Source organism: Ips typographus, linkage group LG6, assembly GCF_016097725.1.
Source record: "Ips typographus isolate SLU linkage group LG6, UJ_Ityp_2.0, whole genome shotgun sequence".
NCBI lineage: Eukaryota > Metazoa > Arthropoda > Insecta > Coleoptera > Curculionidae > Ips > Ips typographus.
In genome coordinates, this window is record NC_138427.1 from 824,524 (window position 1) to 841,662 (window position 17,139).

The 17,139-nt window shown below is 36.0% G+C and overlaps 1 protein-coding gene across 2 annotated transcripts; it reads right to left on the bottom strand.

Moving 5' to 3' along the window:
- Positions 1-1,772: 1,772 nt before the first annotated feature.
- On the bottom strand, positions 1,773-14,630 carry LOC145730394 (uncharacterized). 2 transcript variants are annotated; one of them, XM_081981588.1, is made up of 4 exons: positions 14,497-14,630; positions 6,964-7,244; positions 2,844-3,019; positions 1,773-2,231 (listed from the first exon to the last, which is right to left on the bottom strand). In XM_081981588.1, exons 1-4 carry the CDS (start codon positions 14,500-14,502, stop codon positions 1,936-1,938), a joined length of 759 nt encoding a protein of 252 aa, XP_081837714.1. In that variant the 5' UTR covers positions 14,503-14,630; the 3' UTR covers positions 1,773-1,935. The 2 variants fall into 2 exon arrangements, with proteins under 2 accessions (XP_081837714.1, XP_081837713.1); XM_081981587.1 differs by lacking the exon at positions 14,497-14,630 and adding an exon at positions 9,284-9,510.
- Between the last annotated feature and the right edge of the window lie 2,509 nt (positions 14,631-17,139).

Consider the following 17,139-nt stretch of genomic DNA (forward strand, 5'->3'; position numbering starts at 1 on the left):
AAGTTGTACGCAATTTCGCGGATCGTCTTGTAGAAATGATTTACCTTAAGTAGGTACCTACCGAACGAACAATTTATTATCAATTACTGTCGTTGGTAGACTTTGGCATAGAGACATTGAAAGACGTTTTTTTCCGGACTAGTCGGAAAGTAATATAATTTTGTTAGCAACCTATTCAACAGTTGGTGGCCGAAATGTATAGGGGTGTGAAATCACAAAAAAAGTAAACTATTACCACTTACAGTATGAAATAAAACGTTTTACGATAATCTTCCGGGAAATGGGTTATTAAAGTACAAGATAGAAATGTACTTTCTAACTCGTAGAGTTGAGTACAGATGTCACCAGATGTTGCACAACAATTAACAAGTATAGATGTTTATGAACGAGGCGAGGAACGAGCCGAGTACGGAATTTCTAGACGAGTCCTTTAATTGCATTTGACTTGAATCGACAAATTTAACGTCCGATAAACCATCAAACGGTAGAGCTCGGCCATACTGGTTGCCATCCAGGAAGTGGCAGAAAGCGGACTGTCAGAACCGCCAAGAACCAGCAGCGTGTCCGAGAACGTGTCAGGCGAAATCCGAGAGTTTCCATGAGAAAAATTGCTCATGAGACTGGTATCAATCTTCCAAATAGCCAAAGAGGAGATCCATCTCAAGCTCTACAAGCTCCAAAACGTTCATCTTCTCACCAACGACAATAAGCGCGTACAGCTTGAAAGATGCAAACGACTTCTTTCTCGCCACGCTCCCCTTCAGGGGGACAGAATCCTCTTCACAGATGAGATTCTGTTCACCATTTAACAATCCCACAATCATCAGAGCGATATGAGCTGGTCCGCAGATGCCCCCGGCACATCGGTCATCGTTGATCATCGCCAAAATCCCGCGGACGTTATGGTTTGGGCTGCAATTGGCGCCAGCACCAAGACCCATCTCGTTTTCGTCGAACAAGAAGTCAAAATCAACATGGTCATCTACAGCCGTGACATCCTCGAAGCCGCCGTACTTCTGTTGGCCCAGCAGCACTTTAGCGATGCGGATTGGCCGTTCCAACACGATACCGGACCGGATGATGCCGGACTCATTTCCCGGATTTCATTTCGTCGGCGGAATGGCCCTACTCAATCCGATGAACTACAGTGTGTGATCTATTTTGGAGAGAAGGACCTATGTTACACGCCACAAAACTTTGGAATCGCTGCTCAGGAATGAGGAGACATCTACTTTCGGTTAAACCGGAAGTGACAGAAAGATGAAAATATTTTTTTCTACGACCCCTCCGGAAACAGAATTTTTCTCTTTTATTTTTTTTTTTCTATTGATAATTAGTTAAAACATTGTACGCACCACAGGCTTTAGGGAGAGTATAATGTCCATAAGGCCAAAACCTTTTTTTCATTATGTTCTCTCTAACGCCCTTAGTACATAAATAGCTATAACGTCCTAAATCTCGAAAACTAAAGCTCCGACGGCATATGTCTACAGAACATGTTTCTCTTATTTTTGCATTTCCTACATGCCGTATAAGTTTGTAATACCTATTATAAAACATGCTGTATAATTTAAGGATATAAGTTTTACAATGGCAGTGACCACCGCTGTTTTTTTTACAGAAATTAGTCACTGCATTTACAGCATGTAACGGAACTCCTACATTGCTTAACTACGAGTACGGTGTATTGTATACCTAAAGTAGATTGAAGTTGGATGAGCTAGTTGTAAGAACATTAGATACAAAGGTGAAAAGGAAATTAAATTTCCAACAACACTTTTCTATATTTATTTTGCATAAACTTAAAAATTGTGCAGGTTGTGCTTACTTATGTTATGAGGTATATCAGGACTACACTGTGGACTGATTCGAAAGAACATTTAAATCTTTTTTTCAAAAAATAAACATTAAAAAACATCTATTACTGACCATAACTTAAGCTAGAATATACATTGAAACTAGAATTAAATAAAGCCAATGGTAGTTATACATTATTAAATGGGCGCTGCTGCAAGTTATCTCCTTATAATTTGTTCTTAATCCTTGTTTAATTAACATACTGTGTATACTATGTATTTGCCAGCTTGTTAGATAGTTCTCTCTAGACAATATCATCGTGTATAACTCTTTAGCCTCACTGGACGACTGGCACGTGGTTAACACCAAATGATTTCCAACTGCTTTTAGTACCTGGATGATGCCAACAAAGTGTCTGGAACTGGGTTGGGTCCCTGTAAAAATAGTTATTGATAACTGAGTGTGGAAAAGACACTTTTTGCGTATTTACATAATGTTATCTACGACCAAAATGGTAATATTAAGAAGAAGTTTATCGCATTAGTGCAGTAATGGTGGGTAATGGTTATTTACGTATAAAGGAGTTAAAGGACTGAAAGAACAATTTTATGCCCGCGGTCGAATTTTGAAACCCGACGTGAAGCGTGAAGACAACGGTCTTTATTCGACAAAGCCTTTTTACCGGCCATTCAATTGCCGGGTACTGATGTTAAAATTGACATATGTCAACCATTAGGTCAAATTTTTGACAGATTGCATACTAGAGGCTTAACGATTATTATGTGTAGTTTAGAACAAATATAAAAATTGAATTAGCGAGCAGTTTTCAGTTATTCTAGTAAATTTGTTGGTATGGCTAAAATGTTAAAAATCAGTCAAGATTTATGAAAATTGGCTTATAACAGTTTTCAGGCGTATTAAAGATTACAACTTTGGCTAAGTTAATGTTTGATTGTGATAAGTTTAGATGCAAATTATTACCGTAACAAAACTTAACTTATGCTAAGATGCCGTTAAACATGCTAGTGCAATTGAACAATAAATACCTTCTTCTGTTCCAGATATAATCCAAAACCCTGGATTGCTGGTATCGTACTTCAAATGATGTTCAACTGATGTACTGCCATCGCTAATATACATCTTTAGGCGTTTCTGTCCCGTATATTGCATCAAGTAATTTGGGTACATAACTTGTCGTCTCTGATAATCGTAAGTCGTTTTCCTAGAAACAAATGATGCCAAATACGAAATTGTTGTTAACGTGTTGAGAGCTAAATAAATAAATTTGTCCGGTCAAGGGTGTAATCCTTCTTTAGGACTCTAGTACAAACAAAGAGTTTAAATATGTAGTATGTATCATTTTCATTTTACCGCCGATTGTCAAAGATTGATGATTTTTGCCAATTTACAGCCCTTTCCTAAGATACAATCTTCGAGCCTTAAAAATTGTCGAAAGAGTAAAATAACGTTCGTAACGTTATTTTCGGTAATAGGGAATTATAAGAAATAGTATATTGTATCACGAGCGGCCTCTATTCTAATCTAATCTATCTATATTTGTCTGAGTGAGATCAGTAAAGCTGTTTCTGTTCGTGATGGATATAATTTTTCTTGTAGGACTGAATAATAAATATAAATAAAAAATAAACTATTCCAATTCAAAGATTCTACTGACTGCTGACATTGTTAGGTGGTGGGCTTTGTATTGGTTGCTATGGGACTGAAATGAAAAGTGAAAAGAATGTGTGAGAAGTGAATTATTTGTTTCGGTTTATTTGTGCCACTGTCAAGTTTAAATCTAATTATTTCGGAAACTTTTCAGTTGATGGTTTAATCGTAATTTAATGAAAATATGTTCGATTTAGAACATCGAACTTTTCACAAGAAAGATTGTGAATAATCCCGCAGAAATCGAACTACAGGTATGAAAAAAACGTACAAGGCCTTCAGGAGGTGGTTTACGTAGAATAAAACTTGAGTTATCAGTGAGAAAGTTGTGCTAGCCGTTGTGCCAGGCTAAAATTTTCTGCAAGTCTTTGGGTTTTATATTCCAAGCAAAGGACATCAACAATTAAAGGTATCAAAGTTCTAAACTAAAAAAACGATCTAACACAAAATAAAGGATTCCAGGCACCCACGGCTACAACAGAATTGTCTACGAGAAGATGAACAAAGCTGAAGCTTCTGTCAACACATTGAAGAGATATTACCAGAAGAACCAGGTCGGCACCGAAAACCTGGAAAAACATCGTAGATATACGGGCCACACGCATCAACAACTTGCCAAACAACCAACTGATCTGGCATGTAGCATCAGAAAAACTTCATGAAACTGCGGCACCTTAACACCAGAATGCATCAGAAAATGAGACAATAAAATCGTCGTGCTTAGAGGGAACTTTCGAGACGCGAAAATGCTGTTTGGTTAAATATTGTTTACGAAATATGTCGACTAAGGCACTTTGCTCATGACTGAAAATGAAAGAACAAATGTTGTCGGGTTTCTAAATCCGCAAAAGGATCCACTGTTTTCCCAGAACTACCAGCCTATCAGCCTCCTGTCGTTCTTAATACAAGTGGCAGACTCAGAGGGCTAAAGGTACAAGAAGAGTACCTACACAATTCAAGAGGATGACTGAAATGATAGCAGGATTCACGAGGTAGGAGGCAACAAGGGTTGTTCTGCTGGAGGTTTTCAAGGCACTTGACAGAGTGTGGCACATAATACTTCTTATCAAGATACTGCACTTTTCAGTCGGCCTGGTAAAACTAATCAGCAGTTTTATTTCAGCTTGACAGTTTTGAGTAAAAGTTGATGGTGTCTACGCAAGGTATAGGGAAGTGGAAGAAGGAGTGGTACAATTTATGTTTCAGATCTTCGTAGGACTCAGCGAACCAGCTAACCTTTCTACGTCGACGACCGACACTGTAATTTTAACTCATAGCAGAAACGGTCCACTCCTGATTCAATAATATCTTCAGGAAGAGATCACAACGTATTACAACACAGAGAAATAGTGTAACAAGTGGAAGATCGACAAGAACAACGGAGCTCATATCTTGAAGAGACGACGTAAGATTGAAAGGTACAGTCATTGAATGGCTCCAGGTGACAACGTGACTCGCAGATTACATGGAAAAGTCACACAGACTATGTCCCACAAAGCTAAAGCAGCTAGAGCCAAACTGTACCTGCCATCACATGCAGGATATTGGAGACGGCACTTCGGAACAAAGCTCATATAAACGGTTATCCAACCGCACCAGGTCTACCCTCCTATATGGATCAGAAACCTGGAGAATTTCAGATAGACACAAGAAAAGAGTTGAGGCAGTTGAAATGGATGCAATTAGGAGATCGATGCGCATTTCACGAAGAGAAAGAATAAGAAACGACATCATAAAACAACGGATGGGAATAGAAGACGCAATAACACAGGATATCGAAAACAAGCAACTTACGTGGTACGGACACGTGGAAAGAATGTCAAATACCCGATGGCCTAAAAGAGTACTTCATTGGCAACCAACAGGCAGAAGAAAACGAGGAAGGCCAAAACAGGACTGGCAGAAAACCATGCATAAATGCATGAGTGAGAGAAATCTAACACCTGAAGATTGTGAAGACCGAAGAGGCTGGAAATTAGGTGTCGGACAACGTCGAAAGACGTTCTAAACCGGCCTATATACAGTGCGTTTTTTTTAACGCGCAACATAGGATTTTACGTGTTAAATTTTTAAGCCCATGTTAGACCATGTTATTTTGGAACTACAAGTATAAAACTTGACGGGTGTGTCTTTAGTACCCTGAAGCTTAAGTAAGTCTACCAATTTGGTCTAAAAAGTGATTTAAAACTGGAAAAATTATTAAATTATTTTTTTTTGAAAAGATTTTATCCTTTCATACTCCCTGTATGCATTGTTGTTCCTTGTTGTTTTTGATACTGGCAGGGCAGATAGCAGGTAAAGTGACTTATTTTGACTGCATCACGACCCGACATCTTTTGAACGTCAAAAGGGCATTTTATGATTGTTTGGAATATACTGTTTGGCTTCAAACGGAGGTCAATTTGAACAATTCACTTATAAAAATACTTCTTTTGTTCTTAACTTTCTTGATATAAAGTTAATGATCACCCTGTTTTACTTTCTACGCCAAATTTTACCTGCTACCTGCCGTGCCAATATCAAAAACAACAAAGAACAACAATGCATACAGGGAGTATGAAACGATAAAACCTTTTCGAAAAAAGATGATTTTTTGCAAGTTTTTTAACACTTTTTAGGCCGAATTGGTAAATTTACTTAAGCTTCAGGGTCCAATCCTATGTTGCGCGTTAAAAAAAACGCACTGTATATATACCAGGTCTACGCCTCGACCGATTGGGAGTAGACGCCAAACTGTAAAAAATATAGGCCTCAAAACCTGTGGTATGTCAGATAGGTGGACATCGAATGAGACTTAAATTACACCATAGCTCTGGTAAGGATCAAGCAGAGATAAGTTTCAAAAAGCAGTCACCAACGATAATCAGTTAGAATCTCTATATCGATAAACGAGTAAATAACCAATGGCTTTTCATGATCCGCTTATGTGAGGTTATTTCCGATGCCAGTAATAACGGCGTGTCACTGAACAATTTAAGTCCACAGATTTGTTGACTATCAAATTACCAGTCACTCATTTTTTAGCTCTGAATTGCCCTCAATTCCATAGTTTCATTTTTAATTTGACCAGTATTTTTACCTGTAGTGTTTAAATATTGTTAAATAGGTTTGACACTTATCTGAGAACACTATAGAGCTCTTTTCGTTGCCAGAACAGGTTTTTGGGCATACGAGTTTCTGATATTTTTGTCTGTTAATAGGTCATAGGGCACAAGTTTTCGGACATCCTGCTTACTCTCGGTCATGGTCAGGAGCATTTGCTAGAGATTCTACGTAGCTGTATAACGCTGCTGTATAAAAAATTTTGTTTATACCAAAAATACTTGTTGTAACCTAACTGGTATTCTTCGTATTTATGAAAAAAAAATTCCTATTAAATAAAGGGAAAAAGAAAGATCCGCCGGAAAGGCAGAGGCCGCTGATTCTAATCCAGCTGAATGCGGATGAAAAAAATGTTTACCTCTTTTTTAAATTAATACAATAATTATCTTTACTTACTGATCATATTCCTGGTTTCGTTGAATAAAATCTTGTTCACTGCTAAATGTTGTGAGAGGATCCGTAGGATTTCTTCCCCGTGAGCCACTCTTTGGGCTATTGTATGGATACCCCAGACCATAGAATGGTGAATCAGTTACAGTTTTATACAAAGTGCTTCTAGTAGGATAAAAGCCTCTGTCCTCCGATATGTAAATTATGGAGCATGTGGTTAAGTTATAGGTTATGTGCCGCTCATCGGTATGAACTATTTTTTCCATTAAGTACCACATGCCTTCCAGCTAAAAAGAAAAAAAAATACAATAATTGATAATTGAAATCTAAAATTGCTCACAAGAATAAGATGTTTTGCGCCACCTTAAAAACTAATAAGAAAAACATTATTTGTATGCTATACCTATTGATATAGCTAAATACTTTAATGTGGTTCAGTTAAAAACAAAAATAAAAGGCGGTGTTAGTACAATACATGAAACATAGTTAAAATCGTTAGCAGAATCTAAAAACATAATAATGTACAGGTTGCTCCATTTAAAACACAGTCAAGCTGGTACCAACTTCAATCAAACGTGAAGATATTTAAGAGGTAGAGGCTACAACGCAAATACTAAACCCTAAAATTTTCAAAACGGTATCTTTTACAGTTTTCGATATATCGACACCCTGTATATTACTGTTTCGGAGACCCTGCAATGCAGCGTTATATTGAACAGTCTGTGATATACATTGAACGGCGAAGATATTGCACATAATTATTTACCTAAACGACACAAGAGACAAGAACAAAAATACCTTGAACCCGTCGATTTTTATTCTTAATCTTGCATTTTCGGAACTAATTCTCATTTATACAGGGTGACCCAAAAGAAGTTTGATATCAAAACCAACTTTCTTAAATAGATTTTCTTTTTAAAGTTTTATTTGGTTCTCTATAAAGTTTTAAGCATATTTAATGTAATTCAATATTTCGGAAATTTTTATAATCATTTTAAAATAAAATCGTCCTTACAGGGTGTTACAAATTCGAGGCATTAGCAGTGCTATCTCAGAAACTATAGTTGATAGAGCTTTAGTTAAATGGAGGCAAATTTGAACACCTTTGGTCATAAGCATTGATTCTATTCTTAGTACTAATATTAATACTATTACCAAAATTAATTTTTTAAAAAATTCAAATATCATCTGGTGTCAAAGTGACAAAACTATCACCTGCTATTGTTTGGTTTCGTAGCAGATAATTTGAAGGCTATAGCAAAAATCAAAGTAAATTGATTAAGATGACGTAACAATTAATGCAATACAAAGGTAGGTAAATCAAGTTTAGGAATAAAACTATGGACTTCTACGTCGTCACAAACAGGTAAATATTTTAAATTTGACAAATGAATAAAGGCGGATTCACGTTCACACTTGAGACTTCTCTGTTGTAAAAAGTCGTATAACACTATAACATAGATATGCGTAGAAATTATTAAAGCAACAAATGGAGTTTCTCTTGGTACGCGGAACGTCTGTCGCACAAGTCATGAAATGTGCCAAGTAAAATTTTTTTAAACAATGAACACTGCCCTTCACTATACATACAAACATAACATTCATTTCAAAAAACAATAAAACAATTTAGGTTTAATTGCGACAGATTTCCGGCCGACGCCGCTAAATTTTTATTCATTACCACTTGTCAGTCGATTGTCAACTTCAATCACGAGTAAAAACGTACCGATTTCTACATCAAAAGTTGAAATCGTACATACTTTTACGTCACGTAGAAGTACGCCGTATTACGAACTTCTATGTTGCGCCGTTCCACGCACTACTGAAAACTGCCTCATATAACTACATGCAATTTAACTTTTTACGTGTGCGACTTTTTACGACAATGACTTTGTAAGTACGAACGTGAATCCGCCTTAAGGCAACGTTTACAAACGTTACATGCATCACATTTATGTTTCTATTATACAGCGGTGGTTTGCGGCTGGACTAAACCAGTGAGTAACAGCCGTAAGGAATGACTCATAACTCATAACTCACGGGATCGATAGTGGAGGTTATTATCTATTCAAAACTAGTGAGTAATAAGCATATTATTAAACAGTTGTAGAATAGTAGTTTTGGTAAAAAAAAAATTTAGTAAAATTATACATCTTCTAAACTTCAGTAAAAAACGAATGTTTGCTATTAAATAATAATATCAAAATGCAACAGAAGTGTTTCAGATTTGTTGTTAGTTGCTATAGTTGCAAAAATATGATCTGTTCGTAAATAATTAAATTTTTGTGCATATTTCATAATAAAATTCCTTTAAAGAGTTTCGTACCTCACCAATATTGATAATCCGTTGTCCATGTAGATCCTTGCAAAAATAGTTGGACGAAGTATAATCCGCCAAACACTCATTTTCGAAAACCACTAACAGAGAAAGTATTAATAAGAAACTGCGCATTGTAATTTCACTAAAACAAAAATACGTGTCTTATTGTTTATTACGTTTGATAGACTAAGAAATAACCGCTTAACAGTAATTGTTATTATTACAATTTTAGGAGACCAAGATCGTTATGTGTATAGTGGGATGCACCGCTTACGTGTCTCGTTAGCTTAATCTATGTTAATTTATTGAATTAAATATGGTACCTACTGGAATGACTAGTTTAGTATACGTACATTTGTAGTGCCCTAATTTAAGAAATTCTCACATTCAACGTAACATGCTTGCAAATTGATTAAATTATATGTATAAAAGTTTGACAAGAAATATTTCACTATAGAATATTTGTGTACACAATATTTTTTGTTAACGATTTTACTAAAAAATTCTTATATTTCTCTCCCCCTTCTCTACAACATATACTGCCACGACATATACAATCATAGATTTCAGGACAAGAATTACATCGACAAAACTTCTTACATACTACAGTACGCTGACGATACTGCACTTATTGTACATGACAACAAAACAGCCACAAAAGCAGCAAAAAGGCTCCAGATGCTGACAGACCATACTATGGCATGGTTTTAAAAATGGTGACCTAATCCCACTAAAAACCAGCTGCTTTAATGCAACCACAAACAACGCACCAAAAAACGACATAAAGTACTTGGGAATTACTTTTGATAAGAAACTAAAATTTTCAAAACATGTACGAGAAATTAGGACAGAAATTATCAGAAGATCGAAACACGATCTCTAACATACAAAGACAAAGAAATCAGTATTAAAACAGCCACCACAATTTACAAATCCATATGCCGACCACTATTGTACTGTGGTAATGTTTGGTTGACTATAGAAACATACTGAGAAGAAACGCAACCGAAAAAACTAAACAACATATCCAGACAACAGAACACATTGCTCTAAGACTAATTACAAAAATACGACATCCTAATAACCCGTTACATAACCCACCTAATCCCACATAGCACAAACATATACCAGATATCTACTGGGTATATAGGTATACTAGTCATATGCCTGGCATATATCAGAGATATGAAAATACATACCAGGCATATGCCTGGCATGATGCTTTGGCCGCTGATTGCATGTTCTAGGTGTATACTCTTATGTACATCACTGGAACATTCAATATATCATTTGGAATATTTCTGGCATGTGTCTTAACTCACCACGCTCACATGCCAGGTATATGTTTGTAAGCATTTCAAAGATACATTTAATATGCCATTTGCAATATATTTAGCAGGCCCGTACACAGCACGTTTCTGAACACCAGTTAAGTCACCCAACATTGAACATTAGGTATCGTTTGCAATGTTCGACTAGCCCAAACAATGTTTAAAATCTAATCACTGGTTGCATGTTACTAATTAAGTCTCTAAACGTTTAATCTCGCTTTCTGCAAATTATGCAATCGAATCCCTCACAGTTAGGAGAAATACTGCAAATATACTTACGCCTAATAGAATTTTCCAAAGGAAAACAGAATTAATGAAATAATGTACGTAATTGCTAACATACAACCGCATGCATTTCTTTTATTTTATGGAAGAAAGTAATTTCACGAAACTTATCATATTAATAACAATAATAATTAATTGTGATGGTCAGTCAAGTCTGTAACAAAAACATATTTTATTTAAAAATAAACTTAACCGTTTTATAGTAAAAGTTACTACCTTGTCTTTTTTTCCTTTTGGGCCTTGGTTCTGACCTTCACAAGCCACTTCTTTTCTTTCTAAATTATTTGATCTTTGCAAGCGCTTGTGGTTCTTTATTTCAGTGGAACGGCTTCTAAAAAAAAGTACCAGAGGCGTGTGTAAAAGTTCGGTACTTGTTAAATAAAGTAAGTGTACTTACCAAAAATTACTTTATCAAAGGGTAAGAGCCAAAACAAGAGGAAAGGAAACTGGGAAGAACACCTTCTCAGTGGGATCGAGCAGTAATAACAATCATGCACAAGAAAGGTGATATAGCAAACCTAAAAAATTATCGTCCCATTAGTCTGCTCTCCCATCTGTACAAGTTGTTTATGCAAATAATTACCAAGCGAATCACAAATAAATTATACTTCTACCAGCCAAGCGAACAAGCAGGTTTACGATCGGGATACGGCACCAAGGACCTCTCCAAGTTATTAAAGCTCTTATCGAGAAATGCATTGAATATAACAAACCCCTGGTTCTCATCTTTGTTGATTATGAAAAAGCATTTGATATGGTAAATCAATAACAAATGCTGTACGCACTAGCACAATGCCGTATAGACTACAGATACGTTAATATCATTAAAAACGTCTATGCTTGCATAAAACTGCATAACTATACGGAAGATTTTCCTATTGAAAGAGGTGTGGGACAGGGTGATGTTATATCTCCTAAACTTTTTACGACCCTATTGTAATACATGTTTAAAAAGATCGATTTTGAGGATATGGGACTAAACATCACTGGTGAGAGACTGAACCACCTAAGATTTGCGAACGATATTGTCTTGGTTACAGACAGAATTGACGAGGCGAGGGAGATGCTCAGGCGCTTAAATGATACTTCGGAAACGGCAGGTTTAAAAATCAACTTTAGTAAGACCCATTTTATGACCAACTTGGTAGTGAGTGAACGAATTTCCCTGGGTTCAAGTCATATTGAACAAGTAGTCTCATATAAATATCTGGGACTTGAAATTCTTATAAGCAGAGACAACCAAACCCGGGAGATAGCGCGAAGAATCTGCTTAAGTTGGGCAGCTTTTGGAAAGCTAAGCAACATTCTAAAGTCGGACGTTCTAACCTGTCTAAAGAGTGCTTCCTGTGCTATCGTATGGAGCAGAAACTTTAACACTAACAAAGAAAACCATAAATAAAATTCGCGTAGCACAGAGAGTCATGGAGAGAGCAATGCTGGGCATATCATTGAGGGACAGAGGTTGCCTACCAACAAGATGGACCGACGATATTAAAAGAATAGAGCCAATTTGGATGAATGCAGCACAGGATCGAAGATGTTGTTGGATTGGACTACGGAAGGCCTATGTTCAGCAGTGGACGAAGCTAGACTGAATGATGATGATGAAGAGGCAAACTTACAACAAACTTACGTTTGCCTTTGCCCCCCTCCCAACTAAATAACTGTGCAAAGTCGTTTTAGAAACACCTCGTTATAGCTATTTATGTACCAAGGGCGTTAGAGAGAATATGTCCTGGATAGATTTCGGCCTGATGGACATTATACTCATCATTTACTGTTTCTGGCATTGAAAAAGTAAGGTATACCTTTACCGGTAAGTTGTTTACTGTTTATTTTACCTGAATAATGTGAATTTGATAGTCCTGTCGGTCAGTGAAAATGGCAAACGCTGGATGAAATTTTAGAAAACATAAAAGAAAATGCAGCAAAAGCTAACAAAAGTTTATTACCTAAAAAGTCAAGAGCATCCTAAGGTAGCGAATACGTAGTTTTTATTTTTAACATTTTCAATAAATTTAGTTTGAAAAATACTGATGTCAGGGAAGTGTTGAATGTAATAAGTTCAATTAAAAGTCGTGCTACAGGTTGCGATAATATAAATATTAACTTTAATTCAGTTTTTCTGTCCTTTTGTAGTTCCTTTTCTTACACAGATTATGAATGAGTGTCTAAGTGATTTTTATTTTCCTCAAATATGGAAAAAAACTCTATTAGACCACTTCAAAAAATTACAAATTCTTTGCATGCGATCTGTCCTGTATAGAGTGGTTTTAGGTTTTTATCATGTAGAATGCAGTTTAGGTTTAAGGCGCACAGGGCGAGTCAGTAATAAATGGGACACCTTCAAGTTAAGTTGTGGTTTAGTAACTCCATATTTACCCCGCCATAGAGTTGGTAGCTGAATATGTTACACGATCAATAAGAATTTTGCCTGCGCTATCTAAAATTCTTGAAAAAATTGTGGAAAACTTGTGCCAATACTGGATTTCGAAGGGGCTACAGGTTATGCAAAAGCAATGGCAGACGTGACAGATATGACATCATTTGTGATTGGGATGTGAATAAGGTTAGTTTTCTGGTATTGTTAGATTTTTCAAAAGATTTTAATATGCTTAATTATGCTCTATTGGTTTCAATTTTACATTTCCGTACTTTCCTAAGCGATCGAAGACCGCAGGTAGTTCTGGATGGACAATTTTCGCACGTAGCAACACTTAATGTCGGTGTTCCACAAGGAAGCATATTAGGGCCTCTGTTGTACATAATTTACACCAACCAACTATAAATAACTGCCTAAAACGATGCAGTAACCAGTCATATGCCGACCACATTCAGATTTACTGCTCTTTTTAACCGAGCGATATGGTTAGATTTAACACATTAATTAAGAAAGAACTAAGAAATAGAGAAGTTTTTTACTACATGTACTGTTGTCACACGTTAAGTAATTATTGTGATGTGGTCGATGGACCATGCTTGGATCGGATCGACGTTAGAGGAACACAAAAGGTTTAAAACTCTTGTTTACGACTGATTTTCGGTGTAGGATAACGAAATAGAATTTCTCACAAGATAAGCAACCTGCCAATATATCTATCAGAAAATTACTTTCAGGACCGATATACATAACTCAAACTTGCGTAATTGAGGATCTTTAGCAGTTCCAAAACATAGAAAAGAATTATTTAAAAATTGTTTCGCTTATAATTCATAATTTAACTATTCATAGTATCAATCAATTGAAAATAAAAAAATGGCTTTACAGTATCTGCTTCTACAGATGCCTGCAATAACATGGCCTTTTGCTTTCCCAAATTTTCGGATGTAATGTAAAGATCATATTTGTGTGTTTATTTTTATTGAAAGTAATAAATTCATCCAATTCAAATTGTCCCTATTTGGGAAGGATGTATGTCGATTGTGGTACAAAAAGTCTTGTTGTGCGACCGGTTTTGTGACTTTGAGTCACATCATCAGGCACAATACTAGAAGCAACAAAGTGGTACAAACAGGTAAAAACTAATGTACACAGACAAAACACAAACGAATACAAGTGTAAAACGGATTACAGAACCGCATAAAAAAGTAATTGGTACTTACATTCATTATTCTACAATAACGAGAGTCAAATAAATGTTTCTGTCATGTTAGGGCCATAGGACAGAGGAATACTTTTCCAAAAAACAGAAACCAACACAGTAGGTTTGCGACTGGTTTGCTTTCAGAATGCCTTTTGATCTCTGCTATCGACAATGAACCGTGTAAATCGACAAAAAATTAAATACACCAAACCGAATCTGCATGCCATCTCTAGTTAATACAGGGTGTCTAAAAAGTCTGGAATATTGCAAATATCTCGAAAACTGCTGATTTTATTTTTCTCAAAATTTGCGTCTTGTTAAAGTAAATAACAGCGCATGACGTGAGGGTGAAATGAGGTTTGCAAGTATACAGGGTCAGTCACAAAGTATACCAACTTTCTTAATTCAAACCTAACACACTGTATATTACTTCAGATTTTAAGAGTACTCATAAAGGCCAATTCAACGATCTACAGTATTGCTACTTTATTCTTAGTATTAGTCAATTTTATTTGAGGAAATTATGAAAACACTTAAACGTTAAGTAAATTAATTAAAACTAGCCCATTCAAAAAAAAAAATTTAACACCATTTTAAGTAATAGGAAAATTTGCCAATTAATTTAACATTATATTGACGTTAGCTGTCATTGTTACACCTATCATTGTTATAGGTAGGTACAAAAAAAAACAAAAAATCGTATATCGTTGAATTGGCCTTTATAAGTACTCATAAAATCTGAAGTAATATACAGTGTGTTAGGTTTGAATTAAGAAAGTTGGTATACTTTGTGACTGACCCTGTATACTTGCGAACCTCATTTCACCCTCACGTCATGCTCTGTTATTTACTATAACAAGACGCAAATTTTGAGAAAAATAAAATCAGCAGTTTTCGAGATATTTGCAATATTCTAGACTTTTTAGACACCCTGTATAGTGATCCCAAACATTAGCAGAAACATCCAAGTTGTCAATTTATTATTTATATAAATATACCTATACTCGGCGCGACCCTTGTTGTCCACGTTGGAAGTGTTAACTTAATATTCTAAAACGGCATTGATTTTCTTCAGCTCACTGAAATTCACTTGGGAATTCAAAACTCTGTGGAATATGGATCGTTCTTGTATGCTCTCCTGATTTCTAATGTTTCCAAGTTATCCAGGATAACCCACTTGTCCCACTTATCTTCAACATGTAAAAATTTTTAGTTATTGTCAAAGTCTGTATTATGTCCTGTATGTAAAATGTGTTTAGCAAAAAGTGATTCGTTGTTTCCATTCATTATACATCTTTGATATTCGTTGAATCTCACTTTAAAAGAACGCTTGGTTTTTCCTATATAGGTATACAGTGTGTCCAGGATAAGGAGGGCCACTATGGGGATCTTGGAGACGTTTACAGATACAGATTTGGTTAAATGGGATAAAAGTTGCGTAATCATGGCCTTAATAAAATGACATTTAGTCACAACAACAACAAAAAAACGGAAATTAACTTCTAGATCTAATATTTGTTTAGGGGAAAAATACCCGTGCTTTTAAAAACCGATATGCAGTTTTTTTGTGTAAAGGCTAAGGGCTAAAGCTTAATAGTTCAGCAATTTCATAAATTGTTATCCTTTTTCCAGGATTTATGGCAAGCCAAGATCTGCATGCTTCATTGTAGTAATGTTTTAAAGGGCCATACACGCACTTCATCAAGAGGCTGTAATTTATGGCTTGTATGCGGTGGAAGTGTGAAAATAATGATTCCAGAATTCTTTGCAAGCCGGATAACTTCATGATTATCCATTATTAGTAAAACAGGGTCTTCTAATGAAGGTTTGGCAAATTTAATAAAACGGTCCATCCAGTTTTCAAATAATTTAGAAATTATCCAACCATAATTTTAGAAGCGCCACCCACTGCACCTATTGAACCATTTTTATCATGTTTTCCTTGAAGTAAACTCTTGGAAAAATTAAATAAGGCGGAACACAGTTTCCCATCGCGTTTATTGCTCCGCACATGGTAACCAGGGTGCCCCTTTCAGCAGAAGTGATCTGTCTAACTTGTTTTTGCCCCCTTTGTGCTATTATTTTGTTTGATCCATGCACAGTCGTTAAAGCTGTTTCATCTGTGTTATACATATATTCTTCCTGCGTTTAATATTTTTCATATAATGCTCTGAGATCATCATAAAACTTTAGGTTTTATAGGTTTGTTAAACGCCACTGCTCTTGCTATGGAAGTTGCTTCTACTTCTCGTAGAGAAATATTTGGGTTTCTGTTCATAAATGATGTAAACCATTCTTTTCCAGCAGAATGGTCTCGATGCCAATTTTCTAGTACAGTTTTGTTGTTAGCGATTGCCAGATCGTATGCCAGTTTTCTAGCAGCCTTCGGAGGTAGACCGTGATGTAAATTTCCACATTTTATTAGATATTTGGATAATTCCTCCTCCTCTTCAAGAGTGAAAATTTTTATCAGTCAGCCTGGCTGCGTTCACTGCTGCACATAGGCCTATCATAACAGTTGCCACGTATCTCTATTCTATGCGGCTTGCATCCAATTTGATTTGATTGTCATCCGTCCATCGGGTCAGTAGACGCCCTCTATTTCTGTTAGCCTCCTGTCTTGATCGCCATTCGAGGATCTTTTTAGTCCATCGGTCGTCCA